The 19,398-nt window shown below is 40.4% G+C and overlaps 1 protein-coding gene across 1 annotated transcript; it reads left to right on the plus strand.

Moving 5' to 3' along the window:
- Positions 1-8,316: 8,316 nt before the first annotated feature.
- LOC122095399 (testis-expressed protein 13C-1-like) lies at positions 8,317-13,715 on the plus strand. Its single transcript, XM_042665810.1, has 3 exons — positions 8,317-8,889; positions 10,180-10,365; positions 13,662-13,715. Exons 1-3 carry the CDS (start codon positions 8,323-8,325, stop codon positions 13,713-13,715), a joined length of 807 nt encoding a protein of 268 aa, XP_042521744.1. The 5' UTR covers positions 8,317-8,322.
- The last annotated feature ends 5,683 nt before the right edge of the window (positions 13,716-19,398 follow it).

The raw sequence follows: 19,398 nt of genomic DNA on the forward strand, positions 1-19,398 counted from the left end.
GCTTATTGAACATAATAAATTAAAATAAGTTTAAATTTATGGTTTCCTCTCTTTGGATCATCTCACTTATTTTTCCACAGGAATACTGGGAAGACGTGGGTAAAAAACTTATCAATTGATAACTAATTGGTTGAAGAGCTTCATTTTCTTCTCACCTCAACTTATTTTTTACTCTTGAAGGTTTCATCCACAAGAGGGTAAAACTAAAAGTTGTTTCATGTCTGGGGATTTTCTTTTTGAGTCACTATGTTCCAGTTTCTCGGAAGAGTGCTCCATCAGAGCAGTTTTGCTTTCTTCATCAAGGTTGAGTCCTAGTATAAATTGTTCTGTTTGTTTGTGCAGGAAATGGACACTTAGAGAGAAGCTTTGAGGTAGGGAATGGAGCAAAGATCTAAAGAAAAACTCTAAATATGCTTGATGAAAGCCTGCCTAAGTGACTTCAGGGCATATCTGACCACAATCTATCTCTCAGGGTAAATCTCTTGTGGCAACTGCAATTAAAGACAAACATTTCCAGTCCTTTCTTCAACTGAGATGCTAGGCTGCAGCAAAAACCATTTTTCCCTTGGAAGCTGCTCTGGCCTAGGATCTACTAGGAGGGTATAGTTTGATTTGAGAGTCTCATAATCTCAATATTTCCCTCTATTACTCACTTTTTTCTGTACTGAATTTCCCTTAAATATGTATATGTAATACAGTAATTTAATTAAATCACACAGAAGAACAATGTACACTGTTTTTATCTATGCAGAAAATAGAAGTTTTAGTATTTGTGTGTGTGTGTGTGTGTGTGTGTGCATGCACATGTGTGTTTGTGTTTGGAGCAGTGGATTGGGATATAATAAACAGAAATAAACGGTAAGGAAAAGGTATTGAAAGACTCCTTTGCATAGTTTTTTAAGTTGTAGGCTCAAAGGGAAAAAGAAAGATAAAAAATATTCAAGGATATAATAAGCTACCTGTCTTGCAGCTTTCTCTCAAGAATGTACTTCATTACAAGCTTCTGGATAATGACAGTATTAGTCAAGGATACAAAAAAAAAGAAATAAACAAGCACTAGATAATAATTGGAAGAGTGTTTATTTACAAAGTGATTACTTGTAAGAGAATGTGTGTAGGGAACCACAAATCTCACAGTTAATACCCATAGTCAATATTGAATTCTTGCTATCACTAAACTCTAAGGTTCTAGGGTCAAAAAGTACTTGACAGGACCCAGGAATGAGTTATGTATAGTTGGTTGCCTTGAGAGAAGTGGTGTTCTTCTGGAACTGTTTACTTCATCAGGTGATCTTGTAGGGAGAGAAAGAAGGGGAACGTAAGTTTTCCTCCTAGTAATTCTCCTCAGTCAAACCAAGACCAAAAGTCAGAGGACAAAGAACCCTGTTGATGTGGTTCATAAAGCTCAGAATGAACATGATATGCAGAAGGGTGCACCAGGAGGTACCTCGTTTGGCAATCAAGTAGAGGATCTGTGAGCAGACTCCTTGGAGATTTTATAACCATTCGCTGAGCTTACTTGAGTCATGGGGTCAATTTTACCTTTGAACATATTCTGCTCTGTACCTATGGGGTCAAAAGCATTAAGTTTTATCATTAGAAATTTTTTCTCTACTCATTAGCATTTCAGCATTTTGTTTTCTTTAAAATTTTCTCCCTTAAAACCTTACTGCATTGTTGGTGGGAGTGTAAACTTGTTCAACCACTTTGGAAAGCAGTATGGAGGTTCCTCAAAAGACTCCACATAGAGTTCCCCTATGACCCAGCAATCCCACTTTTGGGCATTTACCCAAATGATCACAAACAAGGTCACACTAAAGCTACCAGCACGACTATGTTTATTGCAGCATTATTTACCATAACTGAGATATGGAACCAACCCAGATGCCCCTCAGTAGATGAATGGATCAAGAAAATGTGGTATATATACACAATGGAATTCTATGCCTCCATCAGAAAGAATGACGTTGCCCCACTTGTTAGGAAATGGAAAGACTTGGAAAAAATTATATTAAGTGAAGTAAGCCAGGCCCAAAGAAACATAGGTCCCATGCTTCCCCTTATTTGCAATAACTAGTATATGTATGAGTCAAGCAGAAAAGGTCAGATAAGTTGATGTGAGTGGAATGAACCCCAAGATAAGTATTCAAATGTTTTTTTGGTTTTTTTTCCTTTCATGCAATTGTTTCTATCATATTTATAAGATGATTTCTATGTTGCTTTGTATGTCCTTCCCCCACAGTATAACCCATACTTTCACTGTATTTGATGTTGGTATAATTTGTGGAGGGAAAGGGAAAAAACAAATCATTTAACTAGGGATACATCTCATTGCAACAATGAGATGTACAAGTTGTTATGTCGAAAAACGAACTTAACAACTTTGGTGGAGGTGAGGGGAGGATCAGGTCAGGGGAGGGGAGGAGTATAAGAAGGGGAAACAACAAGGAGGCAACAATGCTTGAAGAAATGTACTCATTATCTTGCCCATGTAATTGTAACTCCTCTGTACGGTATTCTCACAATAAAAAAAAAAAGAAAAGAAAAAGAATGAGGAGAGTAGCTGAGTGCTGGTGGGCCATGCCAGTAATCCTCGATACTCAGGAGACTGAGACCTGAGGATCACAGTTCAAAGCCAGCCCAGGAAGGAAAGTCTGTGAAATTCTTTTTTTTTTTTTGGATCCGGTCGTGGGGCCTGAACTCTGGGCCTGGGCGCTGTCCCTCAGCTCTTCAACTCAAGGCTAGCGCTCTACCACTTGAGCCACAGCGCCACTTCCAGCTTTTTTCTTTTTGCTTATGAGGTGCTGAGGAATCGAACCCAGGGCCTCAGGCATGCAAAGCAAGTGCTCTACCACTGAGCCACCTTCCCAGCCCAAGTCTGTGAGATTCTTATTTACAATAAACTACTTAGAAAAAGTCAGAAGTGATGCTGTGGCTCATGGGGTAGAGCTCTAGACTTGAGCACAGGAAGACTCAGGGACAATACTCAGGCCCTGAGTTCAAGCCCCAGGACAGCCCCCCCCCCCAAATTAAACATTACTGTCAGACATGTTGGGTCACAGCTTTAATCCCAGCATTTGGGTGGCTGAGGCAGGAGGATTGAGAATTTGAGGCAAGTCTGAGCTACACAGCAAGTTCCTGATCAGCCTGGACTACATGCACAGACCTTGTCTCAAAATTAATTAATTATCAATGAAAAATAAATAAAATAACCATTAAAAGTACAGTTCATCTAGGTGCTGGCAGCTCATGCCTGTAATCCTAACTCTTCAGGAGGAAGAAATATGAGGATCATGGTTTGAAGCCAGCCCATGTAGGAAAGCCTGGGAGACTATTTTGTCCAATTAACCACTAAGAAACCCAGAAGTGTTAGAACACCAGCCTTGAGAAAAAAAGCTCAGGGGTGGTGATGAACCCTGAGTTCAAGATCCAGCACTAACACACACAAAAAAGAACAATTCATCCAATAACTAAATTGGCAAATGAACTGAACCAGCAGTTCTCAAAAGTAGTACAAATGGCCACAAATGCTGAGCATCTTTAGCCATCAGGGAAATATGAACCCACACTACATTGACATCATCTTACCTAGACAGAATGGCTATCACCAACAAAACAAAAAAACACTTGCTGCCAAGGATGTGGGGGAAAATAATCCTGATACAAGACTGGTGCGAATGTATTAGTGCAACTATTATGACAATCAGTATGGAAGTTCTACAAAAAACTATAAATAAAACTATCATTTGAGTCATCTATACTACTCGTAAGTATATACCTAGAGGAATTAAATTCAGCACACAGTAGATATATTTCCATATACATATATATTGCCATTCTATCTACCATAGGCAAGTTATAGAATCAGCCTAGATGCTCATCAACAGATGAGTAAAGAAAATATGATGTAGGGGCTGGGAAGGTGGCTCAGTGGTAGAGCGCTAGCCTTGCATGCCTGAGGCCCTGGGTTCGATTCCTCAGCACCACATAAGCAAAAAGAAAAAAGCCGGAAGTGGTGCTGTGGCTCAAGTGGTAGAGCGCTAGCCTTGAGCTGAAGAGCTGAGGGACAGCGCCCAGGCTGAGAGTTCAGGCCCCAAGACCGGATCCCAAAAAAAAAAAAGAAAAGAAAAGAAAAAGAAAATATGATGTATATAAACAAAGGAGTTTTAATATGTAAAACCCAGATTTAAAAACTGACAAGGGTGGCTGGGAAGGTAGCTCAGTAGTAGAGCACTTGCCTTGCATGCATGAGGCCCTGGGTTCGATTCCCCAGCACCACATAAGCAAAAAGGAAAAAAGCCAGAAGTGGTGCTGTGACTCAAGTGGTAGAGCGCTAGCCTTGAGCTGAAGAGCTGAGGGACAGCGCCCAGGCCCAGAGTTCAGGCCCACGACCGGACTCCCCAAAAAAAATACATAAAAAAATGGCAAGGGTTAAACAAATGCAGCAGTGGTACTCATTAGATATTATGCTGAAAATGAACTATACAACTTGTGAGTGGGGATGGGAGGGAAACTAGGAGAAAGTGAGAGAAGGGGTAACATTATCAAAAATAAATGTACTCAGAACTAGGCTCTGGTGGCATATGCCTATAATTCTAGCTACTCGGGAGGCTGAGACTTGACTGTGATTCAAAGCCAGCTGGTGAAAGAAAGTCCTTGAGATTCTCATCTCCAATTAACCAGCAGAAAACCAGAAGTAGTGCTATGGCCCTAAGTCGTAGAGTGCTAGCTTTGAACAGAAAAGCTCAGGCACAGTGCCCAGTGACTTAAACGTAAGTAAAAAAGAAAAGAAAAAAAATTTACTCAGTACTTGACTTATGTAACTGTAACCCCTGTGTACATCACCTTTATATTAACAATAAAAATCTGAAACAAATATGAAAATTATAAAAAATAAAAATAAAATAACATGAGAGTAGACTATTTGGAAAGAGGAAGGTGACAGGGAGGTATAGGTTGTATACAAGAGTAATGAGGGCATACAATTAAAGTACATATTTGTTGGTTGGTTGTGGGTTTTTTTTTTTTGCCAGTCCTGCACTCTGGGTCTGCGTGCTGTCCTTAAGCTCTCTTTGTTCAAGGATAGCACTCTCCCACTTTTGCCTTTTTCTGTGATTGATTGAAAGTAAGAGTATCATAAATTTCCTTGCCTGGAGTGGGTTTGAACCTCAATCCTAAGATCTCAGCCTCCTGAGTACCTAGGATTACAGGCGTGAGCCACCAGTGCCTGGCTTAAAGTACATGTTTTTAATCAGTGTGCATTATATGTGTATATGGCAAGATCACAGTGCAACCTCATTATTCTGTACAATTTATATATGCTGATTTAAAAGTAAAATAAAAGAAACTAAGACAGGATAAAATGTCAAGACAGAATGCAAGAACAATATATACAACATATCACATATTACTGAAAGGCTATATGAAGACTAATTTTCACTAGCTTTTTAATGAGAATGAGACTGCTGGCAACCTTTGTAATTTACACTAGAGGTTTGGAGTTGCAAACCAGAGTGCAGCAGATTGAATGACGAAAGGAGCACAATGATGTGGACATAACTTAGACTATTCTCTAATGAGAAGAGAGAAAGGATGGTGTGAACAAGGACATGGCATAGAGTAAAGGAATTTCAAGTATGAAAGGAACTTGTATGGGAAAAAAATATCTAGGAGTATATGAGATGGGGGAGATGCAGGAAAGATAGGGTTAATAAGATGTACTAAAACTGCTGAGGAGATTCAGGGGTAGTGTTCTATACCTCTAATCCCAGCACTGGCAAGGCTGAGGGAAAAGGATCAAGAGTTCAAGACCAATTTGGGCTATATAGAAATTTCTAGGCCAGCCTGAGCTACATTGGCAGATCTTGTATTAATTAATTAATTAAATGGCAGCTAGAAGATATTGGCGTCTAGAGTGTGGACAGAGAGGAAGCCGAGGGACTTCATATCTCAATAACTTGAGTTTTCCTGAGTATCAGGGCTGCAAGATCATTTGCTTAATACCAGGAAGGAACTGTGCAGAAAGCTTTTGACTGTACAGAAGAAGGTTGATATAGCAAATGAAAGTTATAGAAAAAGGAACTGAGCCCAAAAGGGTTGCCCCATGCATTTGTCTATTGATTAGAAATTAATCTGAAATGCTGGATGCTAGTGGCTCATGACTGTAATCCTACTGACTCAGAAGGCTGAGATTGGATAATCATGGTTGGAATCCAACCCCAGACAGAAAAGTCATTAAGATTCCATTTCCAATCAACCAGCAAAAAAGCTGGACTGGAGTGAGGCTCAAGTGGTAAGGAACCAGCCATGAGCTAGGAAGCCCATTGAGAATACAAGGTCCTGAGTTCAAGCCCTGATACTGGTAAATGGGAAGGAAGGAAGAAAGGAAGAAAAGAAATGAAAAATAAAAGAATAAGAAATTTTATGTGAAAGCTGGATATGATGGTATATGCCTGTAATCCTAGCAGTATGGAGGCTGAGATAGGAATATCTTGGGTTCAAAGTGAGTGTGGGATAGATAAGGAGTTCAGGTCAGCCTTGGACATGTATTTGTAATAGACTGTGTCAAAACACTACCATCTGGGTACAGTGGCTCATGACTATGCTCATATCTACTCAGGAGGCTGAGATCCAGAGGATCTTTGTTTGAAGTCGGTCTGGGCAAAATAAATAAATAAATAAATAAATACCACAAAAACAATAACCATGAGATTTAATCTCTAAAACACCAGCAAAAAGCTGGGCTGGAGCCATTACTCAAATGTTACAGTGCCAGTTGAGTAAACCAGGTTCCAGTGGCTCATGTTTATAATCATAGCTACTCAAGGTGTTGAGATCTAAGGTTCACAGTTCAAAGCTAGCCTGGGCAGAAAAGTCAGTGAGAGTCTTATCTCTAACCAGCAAAAATTCAGAAGCGGAGAAGTGGCTCAAGTGATAGAAAGCCAATCTTAAGAGGAAAAAGCTATCTGGGCAATGGTGGTTCATGCCTGTAATCCTGGCTACTCAGGAGGCTGGGTTCTGAGGACAGAGGTTCAAAGCCAGCCCTGGCAGCAAAGTCTGTGAGATTCTTGTCTCCAATTAACCACCACAACACTGGAAATGGCCCTGTGGCTCAAAGTGGTAGATCGCTAACCTTGAGCAAAAGAGCTCAGGGGCAGCAACCAGGCCCTGAATTCAAGCCCCATGACCAAAAAAAAAAAAAGCTAACCAAAACTGAGAAGCCCTGAATTAAAGCCCCAGCATCAGCACCAAAATAAAAATAAAACATGGAAACGAAAAAAGGGGAGAATGCATGTCTTGTCTCTTAAAAGCTCTTACAAGAGTGTCTATACAATGTGTTAAATGTATGATCATGTCTTTTGCAAATATGGATCATGTCACTTCTTCCCTCCATATATGAATCCCTATTATTTCTTTCTCCTGCTTTATTCGTCTGTCTAGGAATTCTAGTACCATACAACTAAAAGTGAAAATGAAGACCGTTTATTAACAACAGAAAAAAATAAAGGATTATTCTGATCAAAATAGAATATGTGTGGGCTGGGAAGGTGGCTCAGTGGTAAAGTGCTTGCCTTGCATGCCTGAGGCCCTGGGTTCGATTCCTCAGCACCACATAAGCAGAATAAAAAAAAAAGCCGGAAGTGGCGCTGGAAGTGGTAGAATGTTAGCCTTGAGTTGAAGAGCTGAGGGACAGCACCCAGGCCCAAAGTTCGGGCCCCACAACCGGACCCCCCCCCCCAAAAATAGAATATGTGTACATCTGAATTTCCATAGTAAAACCCCATGGCACAACATGCACTAAAAAAACAAAAAGTGATAGGAAAGTGAATCCGGCTCTGTTGGAACTAGTGGGTACCAGCAGGAAGAAAGTGAAAAAGTGAGTGAAGAAGCAGAAAGAGTGAGGATGAAGACGCTCAAGGTGTTTTGTATGAAAATATAAAAATGAGGGGTTGGAGGTGTGGCTTAGGTGGTAGAGCACCAGCCAATGAGAGAAAGCATCAGATACTGGGTTTGAGTACTGGTCTTGGGGAAAAAATGTAACCAGTTGAAATTGCTCTGGAAGGTGTGAGGTGGAAGTTTGCTGTGGGTGCAGGGTATACAAGAGGAGCCATAGGAGCTCTTTGGGGATATTTTGATCCCAGCATATTTTAAGGCAGTACTTACATATTCAGCCCACATCTGTGACGTGCCAATTGGTAACCAATTGGTTACCGTTGCCAAGGTAAGACTTGTCACGTGGACCTGCTGGCTTGTGATCTTCAGCCTTAACCAGGATTTGAGAGGTAGCCATTTGGCAGCTCAGCTAACTAGGCTGTGGCAGTCATGGCGATCGATTTTGGAGACCCCAAGAGTGGCTTCCGCCATAGTGAGGTGATCACTTTCATTAATGAGGAGGTTCTGGGTAATGGGGGCGGGCCAGACTTCTATCTTACTTTCCGCTCGCGATCCTGGAATGACATTGAAGACGGCCTGAAGTCTGTGGTGGCGGACTCGCAGGTCCCTCGAACCATTAAGAGGGCTTGTGCCTGGAGCGCGCTGGCCCTGGGGGTTCGAATGGCAGCCAAGCAGCGAGAGCGGCTGGCGCGCCGCATTCGGAGGCTGCAGGAGCAGGTGGACCAGCGTGAGGAGAACACCTGGGCTCTGGCCTCTGAGCTGGAGCTCCTGCGCCAGGAGCGAGAGGAAGTGGTCTCTCGCTTGCGGAATGCCAGAGACAACCTGCAGCAAACACTCCGGGAGCAAAAACACCTGCGTCAGAGGCTTTTTCACTTCGATCTGTCCCAGCAAGCTGTCGCTGGATTGCAAGATGAGAGGCGTCAGACCGAGGCGTGGGTGCAGACTCCACAGAAGGGAACATCACAAGTGTCCCGCATGGCATCCAAAACAGGTGTAGTAAGACACGTTCCCTTCTCTCCCCCCTACCCCAAGTTCCTGGATCCAGGGTTTTCAGTACCATTCCCCACACTATTCCCAATATCAATAGCATGCCCATCCAACCCACCTCCCTCACGGTCATCTTAGTATGGGCAGTGAAGCTTCTTCCCATCCTAGATACTGCAGTCAACTGCAGTAAGGACTGGGGAGGATAGCCCAGTGGTGGGACTAGAGGAGCCTTGGGAGAAGACCCAGTAAGGCCTTAGGGCATAGGCCCCCTAACTGACAACAACACAAAAGAAGAAGGGAAGTCATATGATGCCCCACATCAGAATGACGCCGTTTGAAATATCCCCTATGTATACCATACTTTCTTAAGACATTTGTTTATGCATGCATATGACCCGTATGTGTTTACTTATACATTTAGAGTCTAGTTCCAGCTATCACAAATGAGAGAAAACATGTTCCAATTGTCTCTCTGAGCCTGACTTCACATAATTTTTCCCTAGGTCCATCCATTTGCCTCAAACGAAACATTATTCTTCCTGATACATGCTCAGAATTCCATTGTATATATGTACCACATTTTCTTGATCCACTCATCTGGTATAGGACCTCTGGGCTGTTTCCATAACTTGGTTATCATAATTAGTGGAACGGTAAACATGGATGTGCAATATCTTTACTGTATCCTACCTTATAAAGTTCTAGGGAGATGTTCAGGGGTGGTATTGCTGGATCATAGGGTACGTCTATGTTTAATGTTATGAGGAATTGTTAAATCGCCTTCCAGAGTGATTGCACTGGTTAATATTCTCACCAACAGGGTAATAGGGCTCCTTTACTCCTCCTCGCAACACACATCCGCTCGAGCATTGGTTATCGCTAGTGTTTTTGATGATGGCCAGTCTTACTGGGGTGAGATGGACTCTCAGTATTGCTTTGATTTGCATTTGCTACGGATGTTGAACATTTCTTCATGTGTTTGTTGGCTATTCTTACTTCTGAGAAGTCTTAGTTCCTTTGCCTATTTAGTAATGTGGTTATTGACTTGCCAGGGACAGGAGGGAGTTTCTTGAGCTCCTGACTATTAGGTTTTTATCAGATGCATAGCTGGCAAAGAGCTCCCCAATCTGTAGGCTTTCTTTTATCTTACTAAGCATATGCTCTTAGCTGTGCAGAAACTTTTTAGTTTGATGTAATCCCATTCGTCAATTCTCCAATTTGCTGAACCCCTGGAACTCTACTCAGCAAGTTCCTGCCTATGCCAAGAAATTCTAATGTTTCTCTTACTCTTTCCTGTAGTACTTCCCAGGTTTCATGTCTGTTGTTAAGGTTTTGGATCCATTTTTAGTTGCTGTTAGTGCAAGGAGATTGACAAGAATCCAATTTCAGTCTTCTATCTACGGATATCTAGTCTTCCCAACATTTGTTGAAAAACCTATCTTTTTTCCAATATATATTTCTGACTCTATCAAATATCAGCTGGCGGTAAGTATATAATATTTCTAGGTCTTTCAGTCCATTCCATTGGTCTTCAGGTCTGTTTTTATCTCAGTACCAACCTGTTCTTTATTAGTACAGCATTTAGGTCCAACATTGCATTTTTTTTTTGCCCAGACTTACTTCACCTATTTGGGGTCTTTGGTGGTTCCATAGGGGATTTTGGATTGTTTTCTCTATCTTGGTGAGGAATGACATTGGGATTTAGATGGATATTGCATTGAATTTGTAGATCACCTTTCCAAGTATAGCCATTTTTACATGATTAATTTCACTAATCCATGAACATGGGAGGTCTTTCAACTTCTTTGTTTCTTTCTTTACAGTTTAATAGTTTTTATTTTATAGATCCTTCACTTCCTTGGTTAAGTTTATTCCTAGATTTTTAAGGCTATTGCAAATGGACTTGTTTCTGATTTCCTTTTCTATCTGTACATTGTTGGTATATGGAAAAGCTACTAGTTTTCATGGGTTAATTTTGTATATTGCTACTTTGCCAAAATCATTGATTAGCTCTAGAAGTTTGGGAGTGGAGTCTCTAGGGTCTTTTAGACAAAGGATCATGTCATCTGCAAATAGGAACAGTTTGACTTCTTTCACTGTCCCCTTTATGCTTTTCTCTTGCCTGATTATTCTGGCTACAAATTCTAGTACTATACTGAAATGTGTTCAGAAAACGGACATCCTTGTCTTGTTCCTCATTTTTGAGGAAATAGTTTTAGTTTTCCACCATTAAATATAAGGTTGGCTCTAGATTTGTCATAAACAGCCTACATTATGTTGAGGAATGTTCTGTGTATTCAGAAGTTTCTCCAGAGCTTTTATCATAAAAAGATGTTGGATCATATCAAAGGGTGTTTCTGCATCTTTGTTTCTGTTAATGCATTGCATTTATTGATTTACATGTATTAAACCAACCTTGCATCCCTGGGATGACTCTCACTTGATCATAATGTATGAGTTTTTTTATTAGTTGTTGAATTTGTTTGGCCAGAATTTTATTAAGAAGTTCCACATCTGCACTCATAAGAAATAGTGGTCTATAGTTCTTTTGTTTTTGGTGGAGTCTCTGTCTGGTTTCAGATAAGTGTAACACTGGCTTCATAGAATTAATTTGGTAGTGATCTCTCCCTTTCTATTTCATGGGAGAGTTGGAAGAGTGTTGGTGTTAGTTTTGCTTTAAAGGTCTTATAGAATTTAGCTTTGAAACCATCATGATCTGGACTTTTCTTTGTTGAGAGGTCTTTTATTGCCATTTCATTACTCATTATGGATTTGTTTAAATGGTTTATGTCCTCTTGGCTCAGTTTTGGTATGATGATGTTATCTAAGAATGCATCTATTTATGCCAGATCTTCCACAGTTTGTTGGTGTAAAGGTTTAAAAAGTATTTCCTTATAATATTTCAAAGTTTTATTCAAATCTGTTTTGATATCCTCTTTCATATCTGATTTTTTTTAATAACAGCAAAAATGCATAGCCTTGAATGTCCTACTGCTGTTGTTTCCATATCTCCAGCTAGGCTTTTGGATCGTTATTTTTGAGATTAATTGTCTTGAACTTTTCTGTCCATGCTGGCGTCAAAATTACATCTTCTTCATCATAACCATTTTTGGGAGGAGAGGAGTGCTGGTCCTGTGGCTCGAACTCAGGGCCTGGGCATTGTCCCTGAGCTTTTTTAAAGCTCAAGGCTAACACTCTACCCCTTGAGCCACAACTCCACTTCTGGCTTTTATTGGAGATAAGAGTCTCACAGACTTTCCCATCTGAGCTGGCTTTTAACTGCAATCATCAGATCTCAGCCTCCTGTGTAACTGGGATTACAAGCAGGAACCACCAACACCTGGTTCCAGAGAACCCTTTCTAGTTTTTTTTTAAACACTTTGATTTGCATAATAGAATATTTTAAAACCCATCTATCAAAATTTTTTACCTCACCATCAAACAATAACATTATTTTGTTGTTTTGTTTTATAGTGATAGGGATTGAGTCCAGGACCTTGTGCATGGTAGGTAGGCAAGTACTCTATCATTGAGCTACCTCCTCAGTGCACAATAATTATTCTAATACATTAATATATTTCCACATATGAGGCTGGAGGTTTGGCTCAAGTGGTAGAACACTTACCTGGAGAGTACAATACCCACGTTCAAACCCTAATACCACTAAAAAAGAAAAAAGAAAAATTGAAAATGTACTTTAGATTATACTGAATTTTAATTTAGCAAAAGCTGATCAAGAGCATGATGTATGAACAAGAACATGAGTTAAAAATATGTATTTCAGTACAAGACACTATGTTGAAAATGAACTTTATAACTTTGGGGGCGGGGAGGAGTTGGGGAAGTGGGAAGGAAAGGGATGGTAGAGGAATAACAAATGAGGAGCTAACAATGCTCAATAGGAAATGTACTCATTACCTTACTCATGTAACTTTAACCCCTCTGTACAGTATTTTTACAATAAAAACATTAAAAATAAGTATTTCATATTTGGAGGTTTTTTTTAATGTTTCATGTGTATATATGTATGTAATTTGCATTCATTTAAAAAGAGGAGTCTGTTGACTATACCAAAGGGAAAATTTCTCTAACTGAACTTACAGTTGGTCAACTTTCTGATTAAGCTGATATTTAAAAATTTTGTTCTCCTTTGTGCACTGTTCTTCATCTTTCACAACACTAGGTTTCTGCCTGGGAATAATTATACTTTTATGTTTTGGCAATACTAAGATTTGATTAAAAATATTTTTTCTTGAGCCATGTACCAGTGGCTCATGCCTGTAATTCTAGCTGCTCAGGAGACTGACATCTGAGAATCATAATTCAGAAATAACTTGGGCAGGAAAGTTTATGAACTCTTATCCAATTAATCATCAGAAGAAATACCAAAAGTGGAGCTGTGGCTCAATTGATAAAGCACGAACCTAGAAAATGTGAAGACCTCCCTCAATTCATAATCTTTTTATTATAGTACTGGGAATTGAACTCAAGGCCTTGAGCTTCTAAGCAAATGGTGTACCACTTGAGCCACACCCTAGTCTGGTACTGGAGTTATAACTCAGGGACTCACAGCTGCTAAGCTGGTATTCTCCACTTGAGCCATGCCCCCAGCCTAGTTATGCTTTTAGAACATAAGATGCATTATATTCTAGGTACACTGCTTTTTCCTTGAAAATGCTGGTATTATACTGTAAACTATAATAGCATTCATATTTGTCTTTTGATTTATGTTTATAACTATATTCATAGAGTCTCCTACTCTTTATGTCTCTAAACTCCAGGAACTTCACGTAAAGCCGAAGAAGTTCCAGCCCCCACCAGATGAATCTTCATGAGATGCCCCTCTGGCTCTTAGCAGTTCAAGAAAACCTCAACTGCTATAGCTACAGAGTTCAAAGGAATCAGGCAGATGTTTTGTCACATTATGTTGCAACAAGGGAGAACATACACATTTTGTTAGAATTTAATCCTGTTAGAGAGAAGGGAATGACATCAAAGAGTTCAAAGGGGCTGGGAAAACAGCATTAAATTTTGGAGATCATATCAAATATGTTGGATTTTATTCATTTGTTTATTGACTAGATGGTATTATCTGATGTACATATTATGATCCATTTGGGTGAGATTGGTTAAATGACAGGAGAGACAAAGGACAGGAGAGAATCTCTTTTGAGTTAATATGCGCAAAGACTGTTCACTTTGCCTTGCATACAGTGAAACCTTGGGAAAAATCAATTGAAATCATATTCAGATCTCTTTTTATAGTTCTGGGAGTGACACAAAAGAGACTTTCAAGAAAGGTCTTCAGTGTCCAGACTGTTCCTCTTCTTAGCATGGATCATGAAAATGCATACAAGGCAATATTCCTGACTTATCCACCAGCCTGCCTCAGAGACCATTGGGTTGCCTTTTATTGTTTGTCTTTAGTTTCATGGTGGGTAGTCAGGAAGATAGCTGAGTCTCAAGAGAGGAAATTGGCAAAAATTTGGAGAAGTTCCCCCCAAATCTCTACCAGCAGCCTTCTGCTGTGCCTCAAACACCAAAACACCTAAGGCAAAATGAGAACAACAGCACATTTTCATCCTTACTTTCAACATTTTGTCTAATTCTTAGCTTACGCTAACCTCTTTGTTTTCCCTGAAATGGGACAATCCTGCTGTCCACTGTGTTGTTGTCTTGAAGAAAGATTGTGCCTAGATAAAGTCGTCTATGCATACTCCTGCCCTCAACCGGGGCTATCCCCATCCTATATGTCTTCCACTGTTATTTGCAGGCTCTTTGCTATCCCAAGGCAACTGATGCAAGGCAAGGAGGAACCAGAGAGTGTGAGGGGTGTGAGTTAGATGATATCAAAGAATTTCAACTGGAATTGAAATTGACTTTGAGTTCCCTTTTGGGATTCTGCCCAGTTCACCAAGATGTACTTATGGTTGTTCTGATGTTTACTAGTAATAAAGAATGTAAACTTGTCCTTATGTGCCTTTTGTGTATTGTATATCTTGGGACAGGTTTGCTCAGAGGTGCCAGCTCATATTCTCATCTTCCCTCTACACCTTTAAGGCAAGGGACAATTCAATCTAACTTACTGTTAACAGGCCTCTCCACTTCCTGTGCATTACTGAAAAATTGGAAGTACCTCTATTGGATATTTGATCCATCACATTCTCCCCTGCTACCCTTATACAAATCCACATGGTCCCTTGCAGGTGGGCATGGCTGCTGCTCCAGCGCTACTGAGGCAGAGGGGTTGAGGATAGAGCACAGTTGGGAAGATGGGAAAGGAGTGGAAAAATGGAGTGGGTGTTTTTGCTGAGGCTTGAGCTCTGATTCCTGGGGTCGAGCCTCCCTTTATATGCCAAAAAATCATTTCCCTGAAATCTTCCTGAGATTCCCCGATTAGTAATTAACTTCTTAGTTGCCCTCTGAAGGCACTTTCTGGTCACAAGACAAATATTCCATGGTAGAGCACCAACTATGAGCAAATACTCCGTGGAGTGAAATGAATAAAGCCTGCTGGATAAGGGACAGGAATGAGGCCAAAGAACAAAAGAGACCCTGTGCCACCAGCCTTCTCATATCCCATAGATATATAATTATTGGGATGGCCCTGGATATTTGAGAGGGAAGCATTGGAGAGGAAATGTCTGTCAAGGTCATTATACCCAAAGATAAGTTATCTGTTTGGGAGCAGATTTTGTGCTATTGTTGTACATACTGATAACCCTTAGAATTTGGGAAGATGGGATATATAAAATCTGGCATATTGTAGTACATTTTAATGGGATTTTCAAATTGTAGTTTCTGGACCAACAGCATCAGAAATACCTTTATGAATGCAAATTCTCAGCCTTCACTTCAGAACTCTCTACAAATTCTGAAAACGGGAACTTGTAGATGTTTCTGACACATGCTGAAATTTGAGAACCTTTCTTTTAATAGTGCAATGTCAACAAATCACTCTAGGTCTATCTCCTCAGGTTGTGTTCATTTGGGGGTTCACAATTGCACTCTGGTGTCCATTGAAATATCTGAAGGTCTAGGTGTAGTTTTTATGTAGCTAAATGTGATAACCCAATTATTTCAAGGCTGAGGGTTTTTCTTTCCAAACAAACAGCCTGAAATTTATGGTTAAAATCCTTTTAAGTTGGCCCTCAATTCTCCATTCTGGGCTGTTCACATACAGTTAAAGACAGTTGGAGAAGCCTGACTTTTGAAGCTAGAAAACAGATCTGCTGCTCACTAGCTTTGTGAAGTCAAACAAGCTACTGACTTTTTCCAAGCCTACAAAAGTGTTTACTCCTTTCCCTACCTCATCTGAAATGATGGGGTAATGGTATAAGAGAGAGCCAACTGAGAACCTATGTAGAGTACACTCTATATGAAACTTTTCAGCAACTATCCTATTATTGACCGCTAAGGTTGCAGGTTGTTGTACCCCAACATTTCACATACTGGAGGCTTGTTCCCCGAGATGGCAGTGTTGGGTGACAGTGTGACCTTTAAAGAGATGATGCGTAGCCTGGTGCCAGTGGCTCTTGCCTGTGATCCGAGCTATTTGGGAGGTTGAGACCTGGAGGATCTTGGTTCAAAGCTAGCCGAGGCAAAAAGAGACTCCGTCTCTTGAGTAAAAAGCAAGAATGAAGTTGTGGTTCAAGTGGTGGAGCAGCAGTCATGAGCAAGAACCCACACCTCTGTGTTCAAGCCCTAGTATATGAGAGAGAGAGAAAAAAATATTGGGTCCTAGAGGAAAGGGAGGCTTTAGGCCTTTGGGGGTCATGCCAATTGCAAAAGGGAATACTGATCTGGTGTAAGTTCTTAGAAGTTACAAAAGCCTGAGTCTTACTTCTGAGTCACACTTTGCCTTTCTGTTTTAAGATGTGATTTCTTCACTACACACATACCCTTCCATGTGATGAAATCTAACAGACTTGAGCAGATGACATTGCCATACAATGGAACATCTAAAATGGATATCTAAATAAATGTTTCTTTATGAAGCTATACTGCCTCAGTGATTGCCACAGCTATATAACAGGAGTATGAAAAATAGTTAGCTGGGTGCTGGTGGCTCATACTTGTAATCCTAGCTATTCAGGGGGCTGAGCTCTGAGGGCCATGGTTCAAAGCCAGCCTGGGCAGGAAAGTCCAGAAACTTTTTTTTGTTGATTGTGGGGCTTGAACTCAGGGCCTGGGTGCTGTCCCTGGGCCTCTTTGTGCTCAAGGCTAGCACTCTACCACTTGAGCCACAGTGCCACTTCCAGTTTGTGAGTGGTTTATTGGAGATAAGAGTCTCATTGGGGACTTTTCTCCCTGGGCTGGCTTCGAATCAAGATCTTCAAATCACAGCCTTCTGAGTAGCTAGGATTACAGGTAAGAGCCACCAGCGCCCAGCCTAGTTCAGAGACATCTTCAATTAACCACCAAAAAGCTGCAAATGGAGCTGTTGCTGAAGTGGTAGAGCCCTAGCTTGAGCACAAACCTCAGGGACAGTACCCAGGCTCTGAGTTCAAGCCATAGCACATAAAAATACACCTATTAATAGTTCTTTATGGAAGAGATTTTATTCTACTGTGCAGATGTGCATCTCATTCACCCGAAGACATTCAATTGGGAGTTGGTGAAACCTAGGTTCAAAACCCAACTTGTGTGGCACCAAACTCCACCTTCTTTCTCCTTATCCTTTCACACTTACCAATTAATAGCAGCTAGCAGGGTCTACCAATAATTTGACCCATAGCATTGATAACGGAGGACTTTGAGTCATAGAAGTAGGCTGGTGGAGAAGGAAGTATGTGGAGGTGGTAAAAGTCAGGGTTAGTTGTAGGTGTTGGTGCTTGAAAAGGAGGTGGGTAGCAGGAGCAGACTGGGGATGAGTCTCCTAGGAATGTTACCTGATGAACCTTCAGAGACAGAGATGCAGCATAAAGTAGCATGTGGTGGTTGACATGTTCTGTATCTCTACCTCCATGGAAGCGTTGACCATCAGCAACGCTTTCACACCCATTCATCTCATTCATCGCATTTACTGACTCTGATCTGCCCCCTTCCTGAGAGAACCTATAGAACATTTTAGTGATAAGAATCACTTCTTCCACATCACCAGACGAAACAATGGATAAGAGTCAAGTATGCCCCTGCATCCTTTATGGGAAGGGGAGTATGCAAGCTAAGGACCAAGGGGCTGGACTAATGTAAAATAAAGGAAATTCTATTGATAAGACCATGTTTCAAAATTGAAGCCAGCCTGGGCAGGAAAGTCTGTAAAACTTATCCAGTTTGAAAGATGTCTTGTTTTAAATGTCTTTATTAAGAAGAAACATTTCTTACTTTTTTAAAATACTTTTTTATTGTAAAAGTAGCGTACAGAGGTGTTCCAGTTTCATGAGTAAAGTAATGAGTACATTTTCTTTGGAGCATTGTTACCTACTCCTTTGTTTTTCCCCTACCATCCCTCCCTCCCCACTTCCCCAACTCCTCCGTCCCTCCTACTCAAAAGTTGTAAAGTTTATTTTCAATGTAGTATCTTGTACATTTCATTGTTACAATGGGTCATTTCTTTCAAGTTGCTTATCCACTTGCATTTCTTGTCTTGACTCACCTATTCATGTCTTTGATCCAGTCTCTCATGGAATATTCATATCTTTTGTTGACACTTGATAGTAAGTTTATGTTCCTAACATTTTGTCATTGTGAACAAATACATTTCCACTTACCTTTAAATTTGTATCTAATAGCATTTTAATGGTCAGAATATTGAAAATTATTTTCCACTATCATTTAAAAAAGCACTTTTATTCAATCATTCATAATTTATTTATTTACTTATTGTCTGAGGATCAAATCCAAGGACATGTATAAGCTAGGCATGTACTCTGCAATGAGTTACATCACCAGCCCCCTAATATTCTTTTTTTATTGTGAAAATACTGTACAGAGGGGTTACAATTACATGGGCAAGATAATGAGTACATTTCTGATCAAGCATTGTAGCCTCCTCCTTTGTTTCCCTTTCCCATCTCTTCCCATCCGCCCCCCCCACCCCCCACCGAATCCACCCCCAGCGCCCCCCCCCACCAAAGTTGTAAAGTTCGTTTTCGACATAACGACTTGTACATCTCACTGTTGCAATGGGTCCACCTGTATCCCTATTTAAACGACTTGTTTTTCCCCTTCCCCTCCACAAATTATACCGACATCAAATTCAGTGAAAGCAGGGGTTATACTATGGGGGAGGGACATACAAAGCAACAAAGAAATAATCTTACAAATCTGTTAGAAACAATCACATGAAAGAAAAAAAAACATTTGAATACATATCTTAGGGTTCATTTCCCTAACATCACCTTATCTGACCATTTCTGCTTGACTCAGACATATACTAGATATTGCAAATAAGGGAAACCATGGGACCTATGTTTCTTTGGACCTGGCTTACTTAATATAATTTTTTCCAAACCTTTCCATTTCCTAACAAATGGGGCAATGTCATTCTTTCTGATGGAGGCATAGAATTCCATT

This window comes from Dipodomys spectabilis, unplaced genomic scaffold, assembly GCF_019054845.1.
Source record: "Dipodomys spectabilis isolate Male_0828 unplaced genomic scaffold, ASM1905484v1 ptg000348l, whole genome shotgun sequence".
NCBI classification, from domain to species: Eukaryota; Metazoa; Chordata; class Mammalia; order Rodentia; family Heteromyidae; genus Dipodomys; species Dipodomys spectabilis.